The sequence below is a fragment of the Drosophila miranda genome, chromosome 3, assembly GCF_003369915.1.
Source record: "Drosophila miranda strain MSH22 chromosome 3, D.miranda_PacBio2.1, whole genome shotgun sequence".
Taxonomy (NCBI): Eukaryota; Metazoa; Arthropoda; class Insecta; order Diptera; family Drosophilidae; genus Drosophila; species Drosophila miranda.
Genome location: NC_046676.1, coordinates 19,705,272 through 19,724,783, shown reverse-complemented (window position 1 = coordinate 19,724,783; position 19,512 = coordinate 19,705,272). Strand labels below are relative to the sequence as shown.

Below are 19,512 nucleotides of genomic sequence, written 5' to 3'. Positions count from 1 at the left end.
CTTGCTGAAAGTGTTGGTGTTGTAGGGGTCTTTGCTGTTGCAGGGCCAGCAGCATTTTGCTTAATGTTGCATTATTCCGTTAGTTTTTTCCCTTAGTCGTCGGTGGGTTGTACGTTGGCTGGTGGCACGATGGCAGTTGCTGGGCCAAGTATTTTGCCCAGTTACAGTTCCAACCATAAATCTACTCATACGTTGTTGTCGCCACTGATGGCAGTCACAGGGTCTGTCTGTCTGCCTCTGTCCGTCTGTGTGAATTCTGTGTCTTTTCGCTGTCGGATTTGGTTGTGTTTCTGGTTCAGACCCTAACCCACATTTGGTCTAAGATTTCGCAATGCTGCAATCGGCTAATGGCTTGGACATTTTCGCACTCTGGGCACTCGCGAATCGGTACACAACTTTCGGGGCTCACACGGAGGTCATAGCCAAGATTTGGCCTGACAAACGCGTTTCAGATCGCAAGCTTCTGAGGGGACGCGACTAATGAGCGTATCTCTTGCTTAAAATCAAGGGCTTCAGCATTTCACAAACCGAAAAACACAGATACAATCGCACTCTTGGGAAAATGCACAGCACTACAACAAAATTGGGCCTATATACTCGCACCGATCTCTGGTATAGAGCCAGCGGCCAGGCCAGTCTGTATGTAGATATATTTATGATTATAACCGGAGACGGAGACGTGGACCGAGATGGCGATTGCGATGCCGATGTCAATGGAAACGGAGCTTGAGACAGAGCTAAAGCTAGAGCCACATGAACCACGCTGATGACGAACCGCAAACCAACTAAACTCTGCCACTGCCCGACGCTCTCTCAGAGGTGAACCCGCTGCGATTTCGATGTGGATGTGGATGTGGATGTCGGGTCGGTGCCTCTGTCTCTGCCTCAGTCGGTATCGATGCATAAGGCCAAAAAGCGAAAAGCTAAAAGCGCACGAGCAAAACCTTTCGCGCAGTCTTGGCCCAGAGCCAGAGCGACCAGAGAGTGGCAGCTGCTCAGCAAAGCGGAACGAGGCAGAGACAGCGTCGGGAGTCGGAGTCAGAGGCAAGTGGCAGTGGCAGTGGCCAGGCGAAGTCGATCTCCCAGAGCAAGAGACAGAGCGGCAAGTTCTTTTGAATCGAATGAAACAAACTTTATTTAATATTCGTTCGTTCGTTTGTTCTCTCTCTCTCTTTTTCTCTCTCCCTCTCTGGCTCCGGCTATGGCTTTGGCTCTTACCTTTGACTTGGAGCCCCTCTCCAGCCAGAGTCAGAGTCTTTGCTTTGGCCTGGCTCTGAGTCTCACTTTCCGAGGTGGAAAACCTGTTTCCCGTTCCATTTGTTGTGGGAGAGACGACTTTGCATTTGGTTTGTTTCAATTGGTGGAGGCTCCAATGTCGCTCTGTATATGTGTGTGTATGCTGTCCACAGATACACGTGCATGGGCTCTCACCCATACACCCATAGAATCGTATGCAAATATTTTAATGTGCGGAACCTCTGGGGAAGGGTGTTATATGGCCCAACCAGGGGGTCCAATTGGCAGAGATTTTGATATTTCTATCGAAATTAATATCCCATTTAGTTTTCTCTTAGTGATTTTTCCCATTCCGCCACATCTTTCTCAACTCAGTCTCCAAAATAGAGCCATATTTATTTCCCATCTCACTCTCCACCCACTCTCGTGGGGGTTACGGCCAAGCGATTGGTATCCCGCTGGAGATAAGCTTCTAAATTGCATATTGCAACAACTGCTGGCAGCGGCCCAGCCAAGCCCAAAAGACAAACCTCCCAGAAGACGAGAGTCGAGTACGAGTGAGGCCACGCGTATAGGCCCAATGCCAGCACAGCCCCCAATGGCAGCCCCATCCACAGTGCAAACAGAGTTCATAATTAAGCGCCAGAATGCCGGGAAAGCCTCTTGCTTCTTACCTTAGATGCAAAATATTTGTTTATCATATCGCGATAATTGCCGCCGGCGCTCGCTTCGGCTTCGGCCTCAGCCTCGGAGTCGTGGCTCCGCGTGGATTTATGCGCAGAGGGGCCAAGCCAGGCAACAGGCCAGGCCAAGCCGGCCAGACCAAACGAAAGAAAGGCCAAAAGCGGAGGGGAGAAACCGAACGCAAGCGTGTGCCGACCGCCTTCGAGACTAAAGAACAAAAACTGAGGATGAGACTCAAGATGAAGACCGAGAATGAGGATCAAAGCGTGCCTCGGTGGTGGGTACAAGTTTATTGGCGTGGCGTATGTGCAAATAGCCGCAGTTGGAGCTGATTGCCCAGATCGGTGCGCGGTCCGTGGTCCGCGGTCCGCAGTCCAAGCGAGGATCGACTGCTCCAAAAATGTGGGCGTGTGACACTTGAGCTGCTATCGTCAGAGAATCTCTGCCTAAATGCAGCAAAAGGAGAAAAACAAATTATTGATAAGCAGATCGCTGGTGCACTGCCAGAAACGATGTTGCGGGACGCAGCATCAAACCAGTTATTCCGTCCACCTTCGTCGTGGAGGTTTCTCCCAGTGCATGCTGCTCGCCCAGGTAGGTGCAGTTCGAGACTCGACTCTCTTATCGCAGATGAAGCCCGGCACACGTTGGTCCGGGGCCAGGCTGAATGAAGTACACACATTGATGGCTGTCTGCTGGGTTTTGGCTTAACGCCTTTACCATTCTGTTATGTAAGGGGCTGCTGTAGTTGTGTGCAATGCTTGCAACAGCAAATGCGGTAGGTATGATTTACTTAGACAATGTACTTCATCAGAAGGCAACACAAGAGCTCTATTTACAACCCTTCAGTTGGATAACGTATCTATGTCCAAGAAACATTCAAGTTTCATAAGAATACTCAAAGATTTTGAATTTGGCGCGGAAATTAGTGCTGCCAGATAGTCACTTTAGCGTTTTACATTTTACAGCACTGCAATCACGAGTATCGACCGTATACGGTATTTGTAATACTTTTCGGTATATTTTGAGGTCAAAATTGAACCGACGGTATATTTACGATATATAATGGTATATTTTGTCAATTTCATCAATCTATTAAATTTCATTTTAAACGTTATATAGAAATCCAATAAAAGCTGGTGTTTAAGTCAAGTAGAAAAATTATTCATGAATCGTATAAAATTATGTGGGCATGGCTAAATGTGATATATAGCTAGTAATATTCAACGGAATATCAAAAACGACGAATATGTATAGTAGAACTTGAATTCGACAGTATATTTACGGTATGTTTTTAAAACGAGGCGGTATCTTTGGTATATTTTTGAGGGTCGGACGGTATGTTCTATCGCTAAATCCGCGGTCACACTGAACAAGAAGTACGCAAACTAGTGATGTAAATTTGAATGAAAACATCGATGTCGATGTCCATCGATGTTGTCAAAATCAAACATCGATGTTGGATTGATACATCGGATTATTCTTCGATGCATCGATGTATGACCGATGTTTCAAAACTTCCCTTTCTCTTATTGTATGGGAAGGAACGCCAGGCTCCATGTGAGTGTATTTTTAGATAGGGTGCACTCTGTGCGGGGGTTACATTTCAGTGCATTTACTTAGGTATTTGGCAGCAACAAAGTACATAGTTTATTGCTTCATCCTTTTTGGTGGGTTCGAGTTTACAAGTGAAATTGTCTATTCTTAGTTGCTAATGTAATTTTCGTGTCGTCATATTCATTCACATGACGTGACATGGACAATTGTATCTATGAGTTTTTGTGTGTGAGATTGTACTGTATATTCTGTAATCTTAATAAGGTATATGTTTGTGACTGAACAGTACTCTTCATACCTTCCCAAACACACAACGGGTTGCCTTCGAATGATGTTAACGGCGTTCGCAGTTTCATATTTAAACAAATGTATACCATCTATAGTAAATTTGATTCTATTTTATTTTATTCTATTTTTGATTTGATTTTAAGTCAAATATGTTTACTTACTTATGGCATTGCTGTGTTGCTGCTTTCAAAAGACAAATACGCAATGATATGAAATTAAGCTACCGATGTTTTGCAAAACATCGATGCATCACTCAACATCGGTATCAGCAAAAACATCAGAATATCAGTTAACATCGGCAGAAAAACATCGATGATCGATGTTTTTTTACATCACTATCACTCTAGTTCAAAAAACATCGCTGACATTAATTTAATTTTCAATGTTATATAGAAATGCAATAAAAGCAAGTATTTCGAATAGGCCAATCATGTATAGAATTGATTCATCAATCGTATAAAATAATGTGGGCATGGCTAAATGTGATATATTGCTAGGAATATGTAAAATTGAACTTGAATTCGTCAGTATATTTACGGTATATTTTTAAAATAAGACGGTGTATTTTGGTATATTTCTGATGGTAACACGGCATATTTCGATATATTTCTGATGGTCACTCCATTTTTCGCTGTCCGGCTTGTCACGAAGGTAATTTTATTTATTTTCCATCAAGAAAGTGTAGTTTGAGTGCATTTATTAAACAAACATCCACTGCGAAAATGGATCTGTGCGGTCCACAATCGTTGGACCGCATACTTGAACCCGACGAGTTAAATCTCGTGCCGGAGAACTTGCAAAAGAAGTTGTCGGGGTACATTGAAAAGTTTGCAGATGAGTACTGCAAGAATCGTGCGGCGGCTAATCGTTTAGGTAAGTGTAGCATTCGGAAAAACGAGAATGCATATTGTATGTTTAAACATTTACAATGGTTGCCGATGACATTGGTTCGAATTTTGCAAAGCACTGGGGGAGGTTTGCCGGCGGCTAGCCAAAAGTCTGGGGCTGTGTGACTCAACAAAAATGGATGATATAGCCAAAATCAATTCAGAGTGGGTTAAAGTTAGTGCATATGCGTAGGCAATGCCTACTAGCATACGTATGCATTTTTGTTTTAATATTTATTCATAAGAATGCATTTATATTGCTTCTATATAGCGTCTTTCCGGCTTTTTGCACAATGCCTACGAGTTTTGGTATTTTTCTGCTGCGGGGGTTACACTGAAATTTGACAGACGCGAGCGGAGTTTTTTTTTTGTTTTTTCGCTTAAAAAATTTTTGCAAAATTGCAATAGGAAATAGGAATATGTAAAATTGAACTTGAATTCGTCAGTATATTTACGATATATTTTTAAAATAAGACGGTGTATTTTGGTATATTTCTGATGGTAACACGGCATATTTCGATATATTTTTGATGGTCACTCCATTTTTCGCTGTCCGGCTTGTCACGAAGGTAATTTTATTTATTTTCCATCAAGAAAGTGTAGTTTGAGTGCATTTATTAAACAAACATCCACTGCGAAAATGGATCTGTGCGGTCCACAATCGTTGGACCGCATACTTGAACCCGACGAGTTAAATCTCGTGCCGGAGAACTTGCAAAAGAAGTTGTCGGGGTACATTGAAAAGTTTGCAGATGAGTACTGCAAGAATCGTGCGGCGGCTAATCGTTTAGGTAAGTGTAGCATTCGGAAAAACGAGAATGCATATTGTATGTTTAAACATTTACAATGGTTGCCGATGACATTGGTTCGAATTTTGCAAAGCACTGGGGGAGGTTTGCCGGCGGCTAGCCAAAAGTCTGGGGCTGTGTGACTCAACAAAAATGGATGATATTGCCAAAATCAATTCAGAGTGGGTTAAAGTTAGTGCATATGCGTAGGCAATGCCTACTAGCATACGTATGCATTTTTGTTTTAATATTTATTCATAAGAATGCATTTATATTGCTTCTATATAGCGTCTTTCCGGCTTTTTGCACAATGCCTACGAGTTTTGGTATTTTTCTGCTGCGGGGGTTACACTGAAATTTGACAGACGCGAGCGGAGTTTTTTTTTTGTTTTTTCGCTAAAAAAAAATTTTTCAATAAATCTAACTAACAAAAGCTAGTAAAATAGTCGTCAGCATGGATCTCAGTGGTCCACAGAGATTAGCAAATGTGTTTGCTCGGGACGAGCTGGAGCAATTGCCAGCCGGCATGCAGACAAAACTGCAGTCATATATTGACCAGTTCTTCGGGGAATATTGCAAAGAACGCGCTGCTGCCCACCGGCTCAGTGAGTTGTTTAGCAGCTATACAAGCATATGTTAATTTCCATTAAATCTTTTTCTCCTTAGCCGAATCTGAACAACAGCGGGAGGAGTTGCAGAACGCGGTCGAGGATTATAAGGTGAAGTTGTCGAATTTCGATCAAAATGTCAATGAGCTGCGCACCCAGCTGGACCAAGTTTCCGCAGAGCGTGATCATCTGCTGGAGACTGTCCGAAGCAACGAGCAAATCGCGTCCTCCTTCAGGCAGGAGAAGAACAGTATAATTGGGGAGCGTGACTCGCTATTGACGTTGATAGAACGTCAGAATGCGGAGCTAGAACGTCTGAAAGAGGATCTGCACAGCTACCGTCAGCAGTTGAGCAACGCCATCTCTGCCAAATGCGAAGCCATTGCGCGCGTAGACGAGATCCAAAGCAAAGAGGTGGCTCTACAGTCGAAGGAGCAGCGTATCGAGAACGAGCGTATCATGCTGCAAAATGAGATTCGGTTGCTCAACAGCGATCTTAACCGCAACAACAGCGAGCTGCAGAACATCCGCAGAGAGAACTCCTTTAACACAATCCAGCTGGAGAACAGTCTGAGGGAGAAGTGCGATGCACTTCAAATACTGCAGGCCGAGCATGCCCAGGTCGTGGAGGCCGTTGGCCAGTTGAACGAGAAGATAGGGGAGTTGACCAGCAACGCCTACAAGCAGTCCATGGCATCAGAAAAGTACGTTGCCACCTTAAAGAACGAGCTCGATGCCAAGAACAAGCTCTTTGAAATTTACAAGAGCACAGAGGATCAGAATCAGGCGGACAAGAACGAGCTATTGCAGGGCATCGCCGAGATGAAGCGCATGCTGAGCGAAGTGACTGAGCAGCACGACAAGGTAGAGGCCGAGCTGAGTTCCACAAAGCAGCAGCACAGCTCTGAGCTAGCAGAACGCGATGCAACAATAACGGATTTAAGAAGGGAAATCTCCGAGGCAAATCGCTTACTGGCTCAGTCCAAGGGTCGAGGTCTGGAGGAGGCAATCTGCAAGTTGTCTCCGAGTGCGGCTGTTGCCAGTCGGGTGATCCATCCCGACTTCACGATCACCGAACTGTACTTGAAGTATGTCAAGGCCCTCGACGAGCTGGAGCTAGCGAATCTCGATAAGTCCAAAATGAAGCTGCACATCGAGTCCATGTATAAGGAGATCCAAGAGCGTGCCCCTGAGATTGAGCAGCTGCGTATTGATTTCGAAAATTTGAAAGAAGCCTACGACCATATAATCCCGGAGCGTAATGCACTATTTGAGAAGAAACAATTCCTCGAGGAGAAACTGGAGAGGGTAACCTTCGACTTGAAATCCATCACAAAGAATAACCATCTGCTGGAAAAATCAACGAAGGACCTCGGCCGGCAGGTGTGCTCGCTGCTGGACGAGCTGAATTGCCTGCGTGCAGGAGTCCCCCACGTAAATCACAACAGGTCGGGAGATAGCACGAGCCAATCAAATAATTTTGACGTCATTACCGATCACCTAGTCACCTTTGATTCGATCGTCGAATTGCAGGCACAGAACCAGAAACTCTTGCACTTGACGCGCCAGCTATCGCAGACAATAGATGAGCAAGAAAAAGAAAGGAATACGGAAATGTTGCAAATGGACAAAGAGCGTGGCAAGAGGGCCCAAGAAAGGTGTTCCCTGCTGGAAGAGCAGCTCACGGAGAAGAACAATGCGCTTAATCTTTTAAGCTCCAAGTGTGAGCGCTACCAGAAGTATTTCTTTGCTGCCCAAAAGAGACAGGGTCGTCAGACCGTCAATCTGGATGATTCGGCTGCGGATATGGATGTTAGCGAATCTAGTACTCTGAACACGTCGGCAAAGGCCGCAGAACACACTAAGGAAGAGGTCGGGAAGCTGGAGCAGCGCATACACAGTCTGGAAAGGCAGTTGGTGGAGGAGAGCAACAAATACGCATCGCTTAAGGAGAATTACGAATACTACACTAGCGAGAAGCGAAAGAACGACGCTCTGGCCCAGGAACAGTTCGATTCGATGCGCAAGGAAGTTCGCGAGCTGACATCCAACAACTGCAAGCTGCTGAATGCCACAGATTTCCAGAAAGAGCAGATCGATATACTAAACAGGAACATTGAGGCGTTCAAAAAGCAGATATCGGCCCTTGAGGATCGAAACAGGAACTACGAAAAGACTATCATCAAGCACGAGCAGACCATGCACCTACTCAAGGATGAAACACTGGCGGCCCACAAAAAGTCGGCTGCCGCCGAAGCAGAGGCCTACAATCTGCGGCAGGAGAACCGCTCATTAAAGGACACGTCCGCCCGCCTGCAGATCGAGAAGGAGAGCTTCCGTCGTGATCACCAAAGCCAGTCGCTTTTGCTCAACAATTTGGAGTTTATCAAGTCCAACCTCGAGAGATCTGAGACTGAGGGACGCTTGCGCCTCGAGCAGAGGCTAGGTGATGCAGCTCGAGAGCTGGCTGCCCAGCGACGTCACCAGCAGGAGGAGCAGGAAAAATTCCAAGAGACTGTCAACGAGTTCAAGCGCCAAACCGAGACTGCCATCAAGCTGAAGGACGAAGAGAAGCAGCAAGCCGAGAAGTGGAAAGCAGAGCTCGTAAGTGTCCGCGAGGAGCTTGCCCAAAAGACGATTCAGGTGAACGATCTGAGCAAGAAACTGCAGGAGAGCCTGACGCCCTCGATGAATGAGAATCCCGTAACGGCAGCCAACAAAAGGGCCCGAGAATTCGAGCTCAAGTACAACCAGGCTGCGGTTGAGATTGAATCGCTCAAGAACGAGCTGGCCTCGTTGCGGGCGCATGGCGAGCAGTTCTACAAGATGTCACAGACTGCCGAGGCCGAAGTCAAGCGCCTGCACGAGCTGCACTCCGAGATGGTGGCCAATCACGAGGATGAGATGAAGAAATGGAAGAACGCCGAGGGCGAGCTCAGGGCACGCATCGACGAACTGGAGGCCGAGGCCATGCTCTCGAATGTCACCGAACAGAGCAGGACCATAAACCAGACAGATCAGGTCAAGGCCTCCCAGGATGAGCTGAAGACTGTTCTTGAGAAGCTCACCGAATCGGGTCGCACAATCCGCACTCTGCGATCTGAGAACACGACGCTGGCCGAGTCGCTGCACGAAGTGGAAGTAAAGTATGCCCACGAAATGGTCTTGCACTCCACCGACATCCAAGACCTTACCAGTCTGAAGACTGACAACTTCAAATTGAGGGACGAGCTAAACCAGCTGAAGACGGGACGGGAATCGCTGCAGGCCGCCCACGACGCGCTGGTCAAGTCGAACGCCGAGGCCCAGAGCCTTCTGGAGAAGGAGAAAGAGGAGTCGGACAGGCGCGTGGCCGACTTGAATGCTCTGAATGCGACTTTGCACGATCAGATTGAAGCACTGGCCACAAAGCTGACGGCCTTGAGTCAGTCGGGTTCGGGTCAGGGTCAGAACAGCTCCATTCTTAACGAATCTCTGGCTATGGATGCCGACCAAAGTCTCAACATTTCCGGCATGGCTGAAGAAGAGATCCGCAGCAACGAGCAGCTTCTGAAGATCATTAAGTTCCTGCGCCACGAGAAGGATCTATGTGTGGCAAAGCTGGACATTGTAAAGGCTGAGAATGCACGCCTAGCGTCGGAGCTCACCATTCAGCAGAAGAAGGTGGACGAGCTGAATGCCTGTCTAAACCAGGAACGCTCCAGGAACCAGACCGACGTGGTTTCGACCTCTAAGCACGCCGAGGTGTTGCGCAAGATCGAGACCCTGAACGCCATCACAGATAGCAATCGCATCCTGCGAGAGGAGCGAAACAGTCTCACACAGCGCGTGACGGAGCTGACTAGCCGCATCCAGAGTTTGGAAAAGGAACTGTTCCCGCTTCAATGCGGCAACAAGGAGCTAACATCGAAGATCGAAGAACTCAATTTGGAGAACACCTCGCTGCGCACCGAGGCCGTCAAATGGCGTCAGCGAGCCAATGTCTTGGTGGAGAAGAGCAATCGCAATCCAGAGGAGTTCAAGCGGATTCAGACAGAGCGCGAGAGCCTGGCCAAGCAGCTCACGGCTGAAAGGGAACTTAGCAAGAAACAAAACGAAGAGATTGGCTCCCTGAGGTCAGAGCTGCCAGCGCTGACAGGAAAAGTACAAGCCCTGGACGAGGCCCGCAAGAAGCAGATGGAGGAGTCCATAAATCTCCGGCAGACAAACACACGCCAGTCGCAGGACATCATGGAGCTGAAGAACCGACTGTTGCAGAAGGAAGAGGAACTGCTGAAGGCCACCGATGACCTGGAGACGAAGGAGAAGGCTCTGCAGGATAAGGACAGCAAGGAGTTGGCCTTGCGTAAGGTGGCCAAGCGCTACAGGGATAGCTACGTGACTCTCCAGGCGCAACAGGGGGGAGCCGACATCAGTGCCGACCTGGAGAAGGTTCGCTCCGAGCTGGAAGAAGTTGGCAACCAGTATAGAGCCGCCAAGGAGGAGCTGGAGAAGGTGACCACTGAAAACGATGCTCTCAAGAAACGCCTGACTGAGCCCGAAACCGATTCCAATGCCGCCCGTCAGGATCACAAGGTAAAGGTGGACAAGCTCATTCAAGACCTTACAGTGGCCAGAACGGATCTGGTCAATCAGGAGGCTACCCTCGCCAGCAACAAGACCCAATACGACGAGACCGTCGCCCGCCTGGAGAAGGAGCTGCAGGAGAATATTGCCGCAAACAAGGAGGTCAACTTGCGGCTCACTCGCGAGAACGAGGCGCTGCACATGCGCATCAATCAACTCCAGCGTCAACTGGGCTCCCAGCAGTCGACCAAGCCCTCTACGAGCTCTGTCGCAGAGAAGGGAAATATATCAGAGTCCTCATCACCACGCACTGCCAATGTGAAGCCCATGTCGGGGTCGGCCACAGTGCAGCAGTCGGCTACTGTCACCCCCTGGCGTGGCGGGGAGACACCCTTGGCCAGCATCAGACCTATCTCCGTGCAGAACAGCCGGACGGCTGCCATCCTGCCCACCAGCCAGCAGCCGTCGGCGGGCAGTGCTTCGACATCCTCGTCGTCGACCTCTACCACATCTGCATCGGCCAGTGGCAGCAGCTCGGCCGTGGCCAACACTGCCCTAGTTCCCCCGCAGCAGCAGGTTCACACCACAGGCAGTGGAGCCTTGGAGTCGATGGCTTCCTCATCGCCCACATCTTCGCACACAGATTACATGCCGTCGACCAGCTCGGCGGCTGTAGCGGTGGCCGCCATTCCACCGATGGGAGCCACCTCCGCCGCCGAGAGTTCCCAAGAGGCGGAAAGCGTTCAGCATCCACAGCAAAACGATTCGCAGCTATTTGCAGGAGGGTCTCAGCAGCAGGTCGTGGCCTTAGTATCGCCACGCGTTGAGGGCTCTTCGTCGACTTCTACTTCCACATCGACATCGACCTCGACACCAAATCCGACGGCGCCAAGTGTCCAGGACGCGAACAACCAGAGCCAGCAGCCCAGCACTTCTGGCAGCAGCAGCAGCTCCTCGACGGTAGTCAGCAGTCACAGCAGACACACGCCGTCCAGCAGCAATGTGACCACCACTCAGGCTGGCTGTTCATCCATTGGCATCAAACGTCCTCGCGACGTAGAAGGTGACTCCACCAATACAGAAGATGGGGTCCCCGAGAAGATGAAGCGGCTGCGTGCTCCTATGCACAGCGAAGAGCTGTCCGCCACTCACATTGGAGACTCCGGGATGGACGTAGATCAGATGCCAACCTCGTCGCAGCGAGATCAGGAGGATGACATTCAGGTGGTGGACTCTGATGATGAGGACGATGTCTTGGCGGATGCTGATGACGGCCCCGTCGATGGTGGCGAGGCCGATCAAGAGGGCTACGAGGATTCTTACGAGCAGGACAACGACATGGACAACGAGGGTGCGGACGATGAGAACGAAATGCCGTCCGATCCTCAAGACAATAACGAGGTGGATATTGAGGAGCAGCAACTTCAGGTCCAAGAGGAGAGCCAATTGCTGGACAACCAAGCAGGTGCGGCAGTAGTGGCTGCCTCTGCCTCTACCCAGGAGAACAACCAAAGCCAGGCTATCACCAGTGGCAGTGGAGACTCTTCGAATCCTGCAAAATTGCCACAAGCCGAGACCTCCCCATGGAAGCAGGCGGTCGCCTCTACATCTTCGGCAGCATCTCGGCGTACAGAGAGGTAAGTCGGAAACTAATGTCTTCATACAGACGGTAATAGAATCCTTCCCAGTAGCTCCGTGGAAATTGTCAGTTCCCCGCAAGTGTCCAACTTTAGTGAGCAGCCAGTTCGTGTGGAGACAGCAGAGGTAGATGAAACCGCAGCGGTGGCTCCCGACGAGAGTGCTGGGCCAAGTGGTGATGGCGCAGCAGCCACATTACCCCAGAAGCCAAACGAGGCAGCCGAAAGCAACGCTGCCGATGCCAACAAACAACCAAGCGAGAGTGACTTGGGCGGAGCAGAAGATATCTGTGAGGCTGACGAAGCCTTTGCCGAGGAGACACTGGACCCTGGCCAGGGTGAAGACTCCCAGCAGCTCGCAAATGAGAGTAAGCATATGCAGGCCATCCTCGATTGGGATATAAAGATAGCCTGTTCACTTTTGCAGATCAAAATGTAGGCACAAGCCAGTCTGAGCTAACGGATAACCAGCCCAATCAGGCGGAAGGCGGTTCGGCTGAAGCCAACGAGGGCACAGATGGAGTCTCCTCAGAGGGTGAGAAGCAGACAGTGGGTGTTGAGGTAAGAAGGACGCGCTTTTACCAAAGATAGCGTCATCTCTGACTAGTAGCCATGGCGTGGTTTCAGGTTGGTGAAACTCCTGACTGCATGCGATAATTGGAATGCGACTAACATCAGTTGTTGTTAAAGTCCTTGCCCATATTTGCTACTAACTATACCATCCCCTATTCGCTGCTGATGAACTTTTTAACACGATCTATTCTCTTTAAAGGAGGAGGGACGCGAGGCCGAGGCCACTTCCCCGTCGGACAACACGCGATATCGCACGTTGCGCAGTGGCTTGCCAAACAACAACCGTAGGGTTCGCGGAGCGCGTGGAAATCAAAATTCGAACCAGAATCGGTCACGCATTGTGTGGCAAAATAATGCCAACATGCAAGATCATGGTTCTCCCAGTAACCGTGGATACAACCACCCCCGCGGTGCCCGCACCCGCGGTCCTCGCCTTCGTCGACCACCGGCAAACAATTTCAACAACAACCCCGGACGATACTAGCAGGAACCAGATTCCGGCGAATCCCCAGACGAAAGTGTGCTGACATGTCTGGCAGCGAACGCCGATTCTCCTACATTCACTTATATTTAAAAACTACATTTAAAGAAATTAAAATAAAGCCAATTAAATTGAAATCATTGCCTTTTTGTAATTTTCTTTTTTTATTTAGTTTTGTAAAACCCTAACTCTGTGTCCGGAAAAAGATGAGACGTATCATCATATATGATACGCCTTGAGTCAGTCGGGTTCGGGTCAGGGTCAGAACAGCTCCATTCTTAACGAATCTCTGGCTATGGATGCCGACCAAAGTCTCAACATTTCCGGCATGGCTGTAAAAGAGATCCGCAGCAACGAGCAGCTTCTGAAGATCATTAAGTTCCTGCGCCACGAAAAGGATCTATGTGTGGCAAAGCTGGACATTGTAAAGGCTGAGAATGCACGCCTAGCGTCGGAGCTCACCATTCAGCAGAAGAAGGTGGACGAGCTGAATGCCTGTCTAAACCAGGAACGCTCCAGGAACCAGACCGACGTGGTTTTGACCTCTAAGCACGCCGAGGTGTTGCGCAAGATCGAGACCCTGAACGCCATCACAGATAGCAATCGCATCCTGCGAGAGGAGCGAAACAGTCTCACACAGCGCGTGACGGAGCTGACTAGCCGCATCCAGAGTTTGGAAAAGGAACTGTTCCCGCTTCAATGCGGCAACAAGGAGCTAACATCGAAGATCGAAGAACTCAATTTGGAGAACACCTCGCTGCGCACCGAGGCCGTCAAATGGCGTCAGCGAGCCAATGTCTTGGTGGAGAAGAGCAATCGCAATCCAGAGGAGTTCAAGCGGATTCAGACAGAGCGCGAGAGCCTGGCCAAGCAGCTCACGGCTGAAAGGGAACTTAGCAAGAAACAAAACGAAGAGATTGGCTCCCTGAGGTCAGAGCTGCCAGCGCTGACAGGAAAAGTACAAGCCCTGGACGAGGCCCGCAAGAAGCAGATGGAGGAGTCCATAAATCTCCGGCAGACAAACACACGCCAGTCGCAGGACATCATGGAGCTGAAGAACCGACTGTTACAGAAGGAAGAGGAACTGCTGAAGGCCACCGATGACCTGGAGACGATGACCTGAGGGCTCTTCGTCGACTTCTACTTCCACATCGACATCGACATCGACCTCGACACCAAATCCGACGGCGCCAAGTGTCCAGGACGCGAACAACCAGAGCCAGCAGCCCAGCACTTCTGGCAGCAGCAGCAGCTCCTCGACGGTAGTCAGCAGTCACAGCAGACACACGCCGTCCAGCAGCAATGTGACCACCACTCAGGCTGGCTGTTCATCCATTGGCATCAAACGTCCTCGCGACGTAGAAGGTGACTCCACCAATACAGAAGATGGGGTCCCCGAGAAGATGAAGCGGCTGCGTGCTCCTATGCACAGCGAAGAGCTGTCCGCCACTCACATTGGAGACTCCGGGATGGACGTAGATCAGATGCCAACCTCGTCGCAGCGAGCTCAGGAGGATGACATTTAGGTGGTGGACTCTGATGATGAGGACGATGTCTTGGCGGATGCTGATGACGGCCCCGTCGATGGTGGCGAGGCCGATCAAGAGGGCTACGAGGATTCTTACGAGCAGGACAACAACATGGACAACGAGGGTGCGGACGATGAGAACGAAATGCCGTCCGATCCTCAAGACAATAACGAGGTGGATATTGAGGAGCAGCAACTTCAGGTCCAAGAGGAGAGCCAATTGCTGGACAACCAAGCAGCTGCGGCAGTAGTGGCTGCCTCTGCCTCTACCCAGGAGAACAACCAAAGCCAGGCTATCACCAGTGGCAGTGGAGACTCTTCGAATCCTGCAAAATTGCCACAAGCCGAGACCTCCCCATGGAAGCAGGCGGTCGCCTCTACATCTTCGGCAGCATCTCGGCGTACAGAGAGGTAAGTCGGAAACTAATGTCTTCATACAGACGGTAATAGAATCCTTCCCAGTAGCTCCGTGGAAATTGTCAGTTCCCCGCAAGTGTCCAACTTTAGTGAGCAGCCAGTTCGTGTGGAGACAGCAGAGGTAGATGGAACCGCAGCGGTGGCTCCCGACGAGAGTGCTGGGCCAAGTGGTGATGGCGCAGCAGCCACATTACCCCAGAAGCCAAACGAGGCAGCCGAAAGCAACGCTGCCGATGCCAACAAACAACCAAGCGAGAGTGACTTGGGCGGAGCAGAAGATATCTGTGAGGCTGACGAAGCCTTTGCCGAGGAGACACTGGACCCTGGCCAGGGTGAAGACTCCCAGCAGCTCGCAAATGAGAGTAAGCATATGCAGGCCATCCTCGATTGGGATATAAAGATAACCTGTTCACTTTTGCAGATCAAAATGTAGGCACAAGCCAGTCTGAGCTAACGGATAACCAGCCCAATCAGGCGGAAGGCGGTTCGGCTGAAGCCAACGAGGGCACAGATGGAGTCTCCTCAGAGGGTGAGAAGCAGACAGTGGGTGTTGAGGTAAGAAGGACGCGCTTTTACCAAAGATAGCGTCATCTCTGACTAGTAGCCATGGCGTGGTTTCAGGTTGGTGAAACTCCTGACTGCATGCGATAATTGGAATGCGGCTAACATCAGTTGTTGTTAAAGTCCTTGCCCATATTTGCTACTAACTATACCATCCCCAATTCGCTGCTGATGAACTTTTTAACACGATCTATTCTCTTTAAAGGAGGAGGGACGCGAGGCCGAGGCCACTTCCCCGTCGGACAACACGCGATATCGCACGTTGCGCAGTGGCTTGCCAAACAACAACCGTAGGGTTCGCGGAGCGCGTGGAAATCAAAATTCGAACCAGAATCGGTCACGCATTGTGTGGCAAAATAATGCCAACATGCAAGATCATGGTTCTCCCAGTAACCGTGGATACAACCACCCCCGCGGTCCTCGCCTTCGTCGACCACCGGCAAACAATTTCAACAACAACCCCGGACGATACTAGCAGGAACCAGATTCCGGCGAATCCCCAGACGAAAGTGTGCTGACATGTCTGGCAGCGAACGCCGATTCTCCTACATTCACTTATATTTAAAAACTACATTTAAAGAAATTAAAATAAAGCCAATTAAATTGAAATCATTGCCTTTTTGTAATTTTCTTTTTTTATTTAGTTTTGTAAAACCCTAACTCTGTGTCCGGAAAAAGATTAGACGTATCATCATCTAAGATCTTGGGCGTTCCTTCTTCTCCTTGTAAAGAGCCAACAGAGAGACGTTGGCCACCTTGACAACCTTGAAGCGCACACCGGGAATATCACCGACGGCGTGACCCTTACGACCGAAACCGGCAACCAGGACTTCGTCGTTCTCCTCGATGTAGTTCAAGCTACCGTCACGGGGCACGAAAGCGGTAATCTTCTTTCCGTTCTTGATGAGCTGCACCCTCACGCACTTGCGGATGGCAGAGTTGGGCTGTTTGGCTTCAACGCCACTGCAATTAAACAAATAAGAGTGGATTATAATATATTTGTTAGATACACTTTCCGAATGAAATACAAAGGCACTTAGGTTCCTTTCACACTCTCTGATAGCACGCCCAGCATCTCACAGTATAATCCTGTGATTTGCGTTTCAGACACAACAAAACACAAAAATATACTGCGAGGCGTCAAGACGCCGATTCTTTCGGCACACCTACGAAAACACTTTGGAGATGTTCTGAGACCACCGTACGTACACTTTCTCGAGCACAATACCCTTGGCGTGGGAAGCACCGCCGAAGGGATTGGCCTTCCATCTGGTGCCCAAATGAGCCTTCTTGTAGTCCTTGTCGGCCCAACGCTGGTCGCGACGATGGTTCACATGCTTTCTGGCTGTGCGCAGACCTCTTGGTTTGCCTGAAAACATTCAATAAATTGGATTAAATAGAAGTTCACTATGGCATCGAGAGCGGCAACACAATGTAAACAAATGACAGTTTAGTCGGCTTTGACTTTGTGAGGTTAGATCGAATGAATCGTTGTAAATTTCATTTAGGAGACTATTATCGCTAAATATCACTTGCAATAGCTGCGTTGAGGTGTGTTCTATTGTCAAAACCAGATCGTAAGCCATTAGTTTGCACGATTCATTCGATTTCAACGGATTTTTGCAAACGCAAAATTCCAACTCTTTCAACTTTTTGGTAGGACCAAGTCTCTCAGGTTGTTCAACATAAATTCACTTACTCTTTTAGCCGCCCGACATTAACAACTCCATTTGTACACTGTTTTGCGACACAATTTGCTTGTTTCACATAAAAACTACTCTTTTTGACAACTCACCCATGATTTTTCAACTTTCTCAGGCTGTGGCGGAAATAAAAGAAAGAGGAAGACATATTTGCCATAGAGGTGGAGAACAATCGATGGCACTATCGACACTATCGATGGTTCAATGTTTCGATAGTGGACGATAGTGGTCGATAGTATGATTTAAATTTGTGCGCATTGGTTTATTTGTGGCGAGCATTGATATTCAATTGATACAAAAGAGAGAAATGAATCGCTTTTTTCTAAAAGGTAATACACTTCGCAAGCAATTAGAAAGTATTTTTACGAAATTTTTGTCTAATTTAAGGCAAACGTCGCAGCTCTGCAGCGAATTGCGATTGCAGCAGCACCGACAGCGAAAAAAGTTCTGCGACCGAATCCTGCTTGTACTGACAGCGAAAACATTGCATCTACAAGCAGGAGTTGCAGATCGAGTATGCGGTCGATGGAGTCGTATAAAAGAGCTGTTGTTTATGACGCAAACATTTTTAACAGAGATGGTTGCAAAAGATGTGCAGCCCTTTAGTATCGTTGAGAATGAAGGCCTTATCAAATATTCCCAAGTTATGGATCCGTGATACAAACTTCCCAGCCGGACAAATTTGAGAGACGTCATAATGGCCAATCTCTATAAAGAAACTTTGGCGAAATTGTCAACGATTTTGGAGGAGATTTCTGACATTGCTATTACATGCGACTTGTGGACATCAAGTGCCATCTCGAGCTTGTTAACCGTCACGGGCCATTTCGTGCATGAATATCAAAATCAAAACCGCATCGTTAGCTACAAGGAAACTGAAAGATGCAACCAATCACTTAGCGCAAAACATTGCAGACTTAAAGGATGTATTGACATCTTGGAACGTCTTTGATAAAACGGTTTGCATTGAAACTGAAATACTATCGTCCACTATCGATGGCGCCTACTACCGATAGTTCTCCACCTCTAATTAACTTTTGTTTTATATACCGACCTGTCAAACTCGCCAAACTACCTCACCAGTATCTGATCAATGTGGCTACAGTTCTACGATCAAAATCCGATCATTCTTGAGATAATTTAAATCCAAAAAAAAATGTAAAAAAACATCGATACATCGAGTTTAATATAAATAAATAAAATATAATTTAATTAAATAAAATTATATTCAAAACTATTGAGCAGCGCCACTATCGATGGTTTGACAGCTCTATTGCAGTGTTTATCGGACCTATCGGCAAAATATACCGTCCGACCCTCAGAAATACACCAAAATATACTGTGTCATTTTAAAAATATACCGTAAATATACGGACGAATCGGGATCATCACGATTTTGATGCTGATCAGGAATTAGTGAATACTAACCATCTTGAAAAATAATGGAAAATACTATGAAAAGTTTTAAAATATGCAAGGTGTGTGAGCTAGAAGTTGTATCTAAATCCACTCCACTTACCATACAGATGTGTCAGATTAAACACCAAACATTGGGTTCATCGCTATTTTTCCAATTTTTTGCTATTCATAAAGAGTCCTAAATCTTTGGCTCGAAGCATAAATAGAAAGATTTTTTGTTTTGCCTACTGTAATTTGTGAGCCCTGTAATGGAAAAATTTAAATGTTCAGATCAAGAAGAGCCCATAGACTGTACACATTTGATTTTTTGTTAATTATTGTGCACATTTTTGATACATTCACATTAATAAATACACAATAAATCCAAACTTAATCTGCTCCCAAGAGTATTAAAAGAAAACGAAGAATCATAGTCCTCCTCCAGCGTCAGATCTCTCACACATAAAACATTTCTTTTAGCTATCATACATAATTTGAATTTTTAAGCGACAGTTTAACGTACACCTGGCCACACTCTGCCTAGAGCAAGAAATATGCCATTACGGGCATTCCTGGTAGCGATTTTGATGTGCATCCAAG

General features: G+C 48.0%; 2 protein-coding genes, 1 long non-coding RNA gene and 1 pseudogene across 5 annotated transcripts; 2 read left to right on the top strand and 2 right to left on the bottom strand.

Annotated features, from left to right (window-relative positions):
- Positions 1 to 3,506: 3,506 nt before the first annotated feature.
- LOC117188187 lies at positions 3,507 to 4,045 on the bottom strand. Its single transcript, XR_004472506.1, has 2 exons — positions 3,927 to 4,045; positions 3,507 to 3,854 (listed from the first exon to the last, which is right to left on the bottom strand). It is a non-coding gene; the product is annotated as an uncharacterized LOC117188187 (long non-coding RNA).
- A 1,136-nt stretch (positions 4,046 to 5,181) lies between these two features.
- LOC117188426 (nucleoprotein TPR-like) lies at positions 5,182 to 14,707 on the top strand. 3 transcript variants are annotated; one of them, XM_033392305.1, is made up of 5 exons: positions 5,183 to 5,443; positions 6,107 to 12,251; positions 12,306 to 12,619; positions 12,679 to 12,812; positions 13,024 to 13,446. In XM_033392305.1, exons 1-5 carry the CDS (start codon positions 5,293 to 5,295, stop codon positions 13,306 to 13,308), a joined length of 7,029 nt encoding a protein of 2,342 aa, XP_033248196.1. In that variant the 5' UTR covers positions 5,183 to 5,292; the 3' UTR covers positions 13,309 to 13,446. The 3 variants fall into 3 exon arrangements, with proteins under 3 accessions (XP_033248197.1, XP_033248196.1, XP_033248195.1); XM_033392304.1 differs by having other exon boundaries at positions 12,303 to 12,619; XM_033392306.1 differs by lacking the exons at positions 12,306 to 12,619; positions 12,679 to 12,812; positions 13,024 to 13,446 and adding an exon at positions 13,554 to 14,707 and having other exon boundaries at positions 5,182 to 5,443; positions 6,107 to 9,481.
- Positions 14,433 to 16,437, top strand: LOC117187838 (annotated as a pseudogene).
- Positions 16,424 to 17,701, bottom strand: LOC108159285 (40S ribosomal protein S23). The gene is made up of 3 exons (XM_017292445.2): positions 17,607 to 17,701; positions 17,021 to 17,180; positions 16,424 to 16,774 (listed from the first exon to the last, which is right to left on the bottom strand). Exons 1-3 carry the CDS (start codon positions 17,608 to 17,610, stop codon positions 16,507 to 16,509), a joined length of 432 nt encoding a protein of 143 aa, XP_017147934.1. The 5' UTR covers positions 17,611 to 17,701; the 3' UTR covers positions 16,424 to 16,506.
- Positions 17,702 to 19,512: the final 1,811 nt, after the last annotated feature.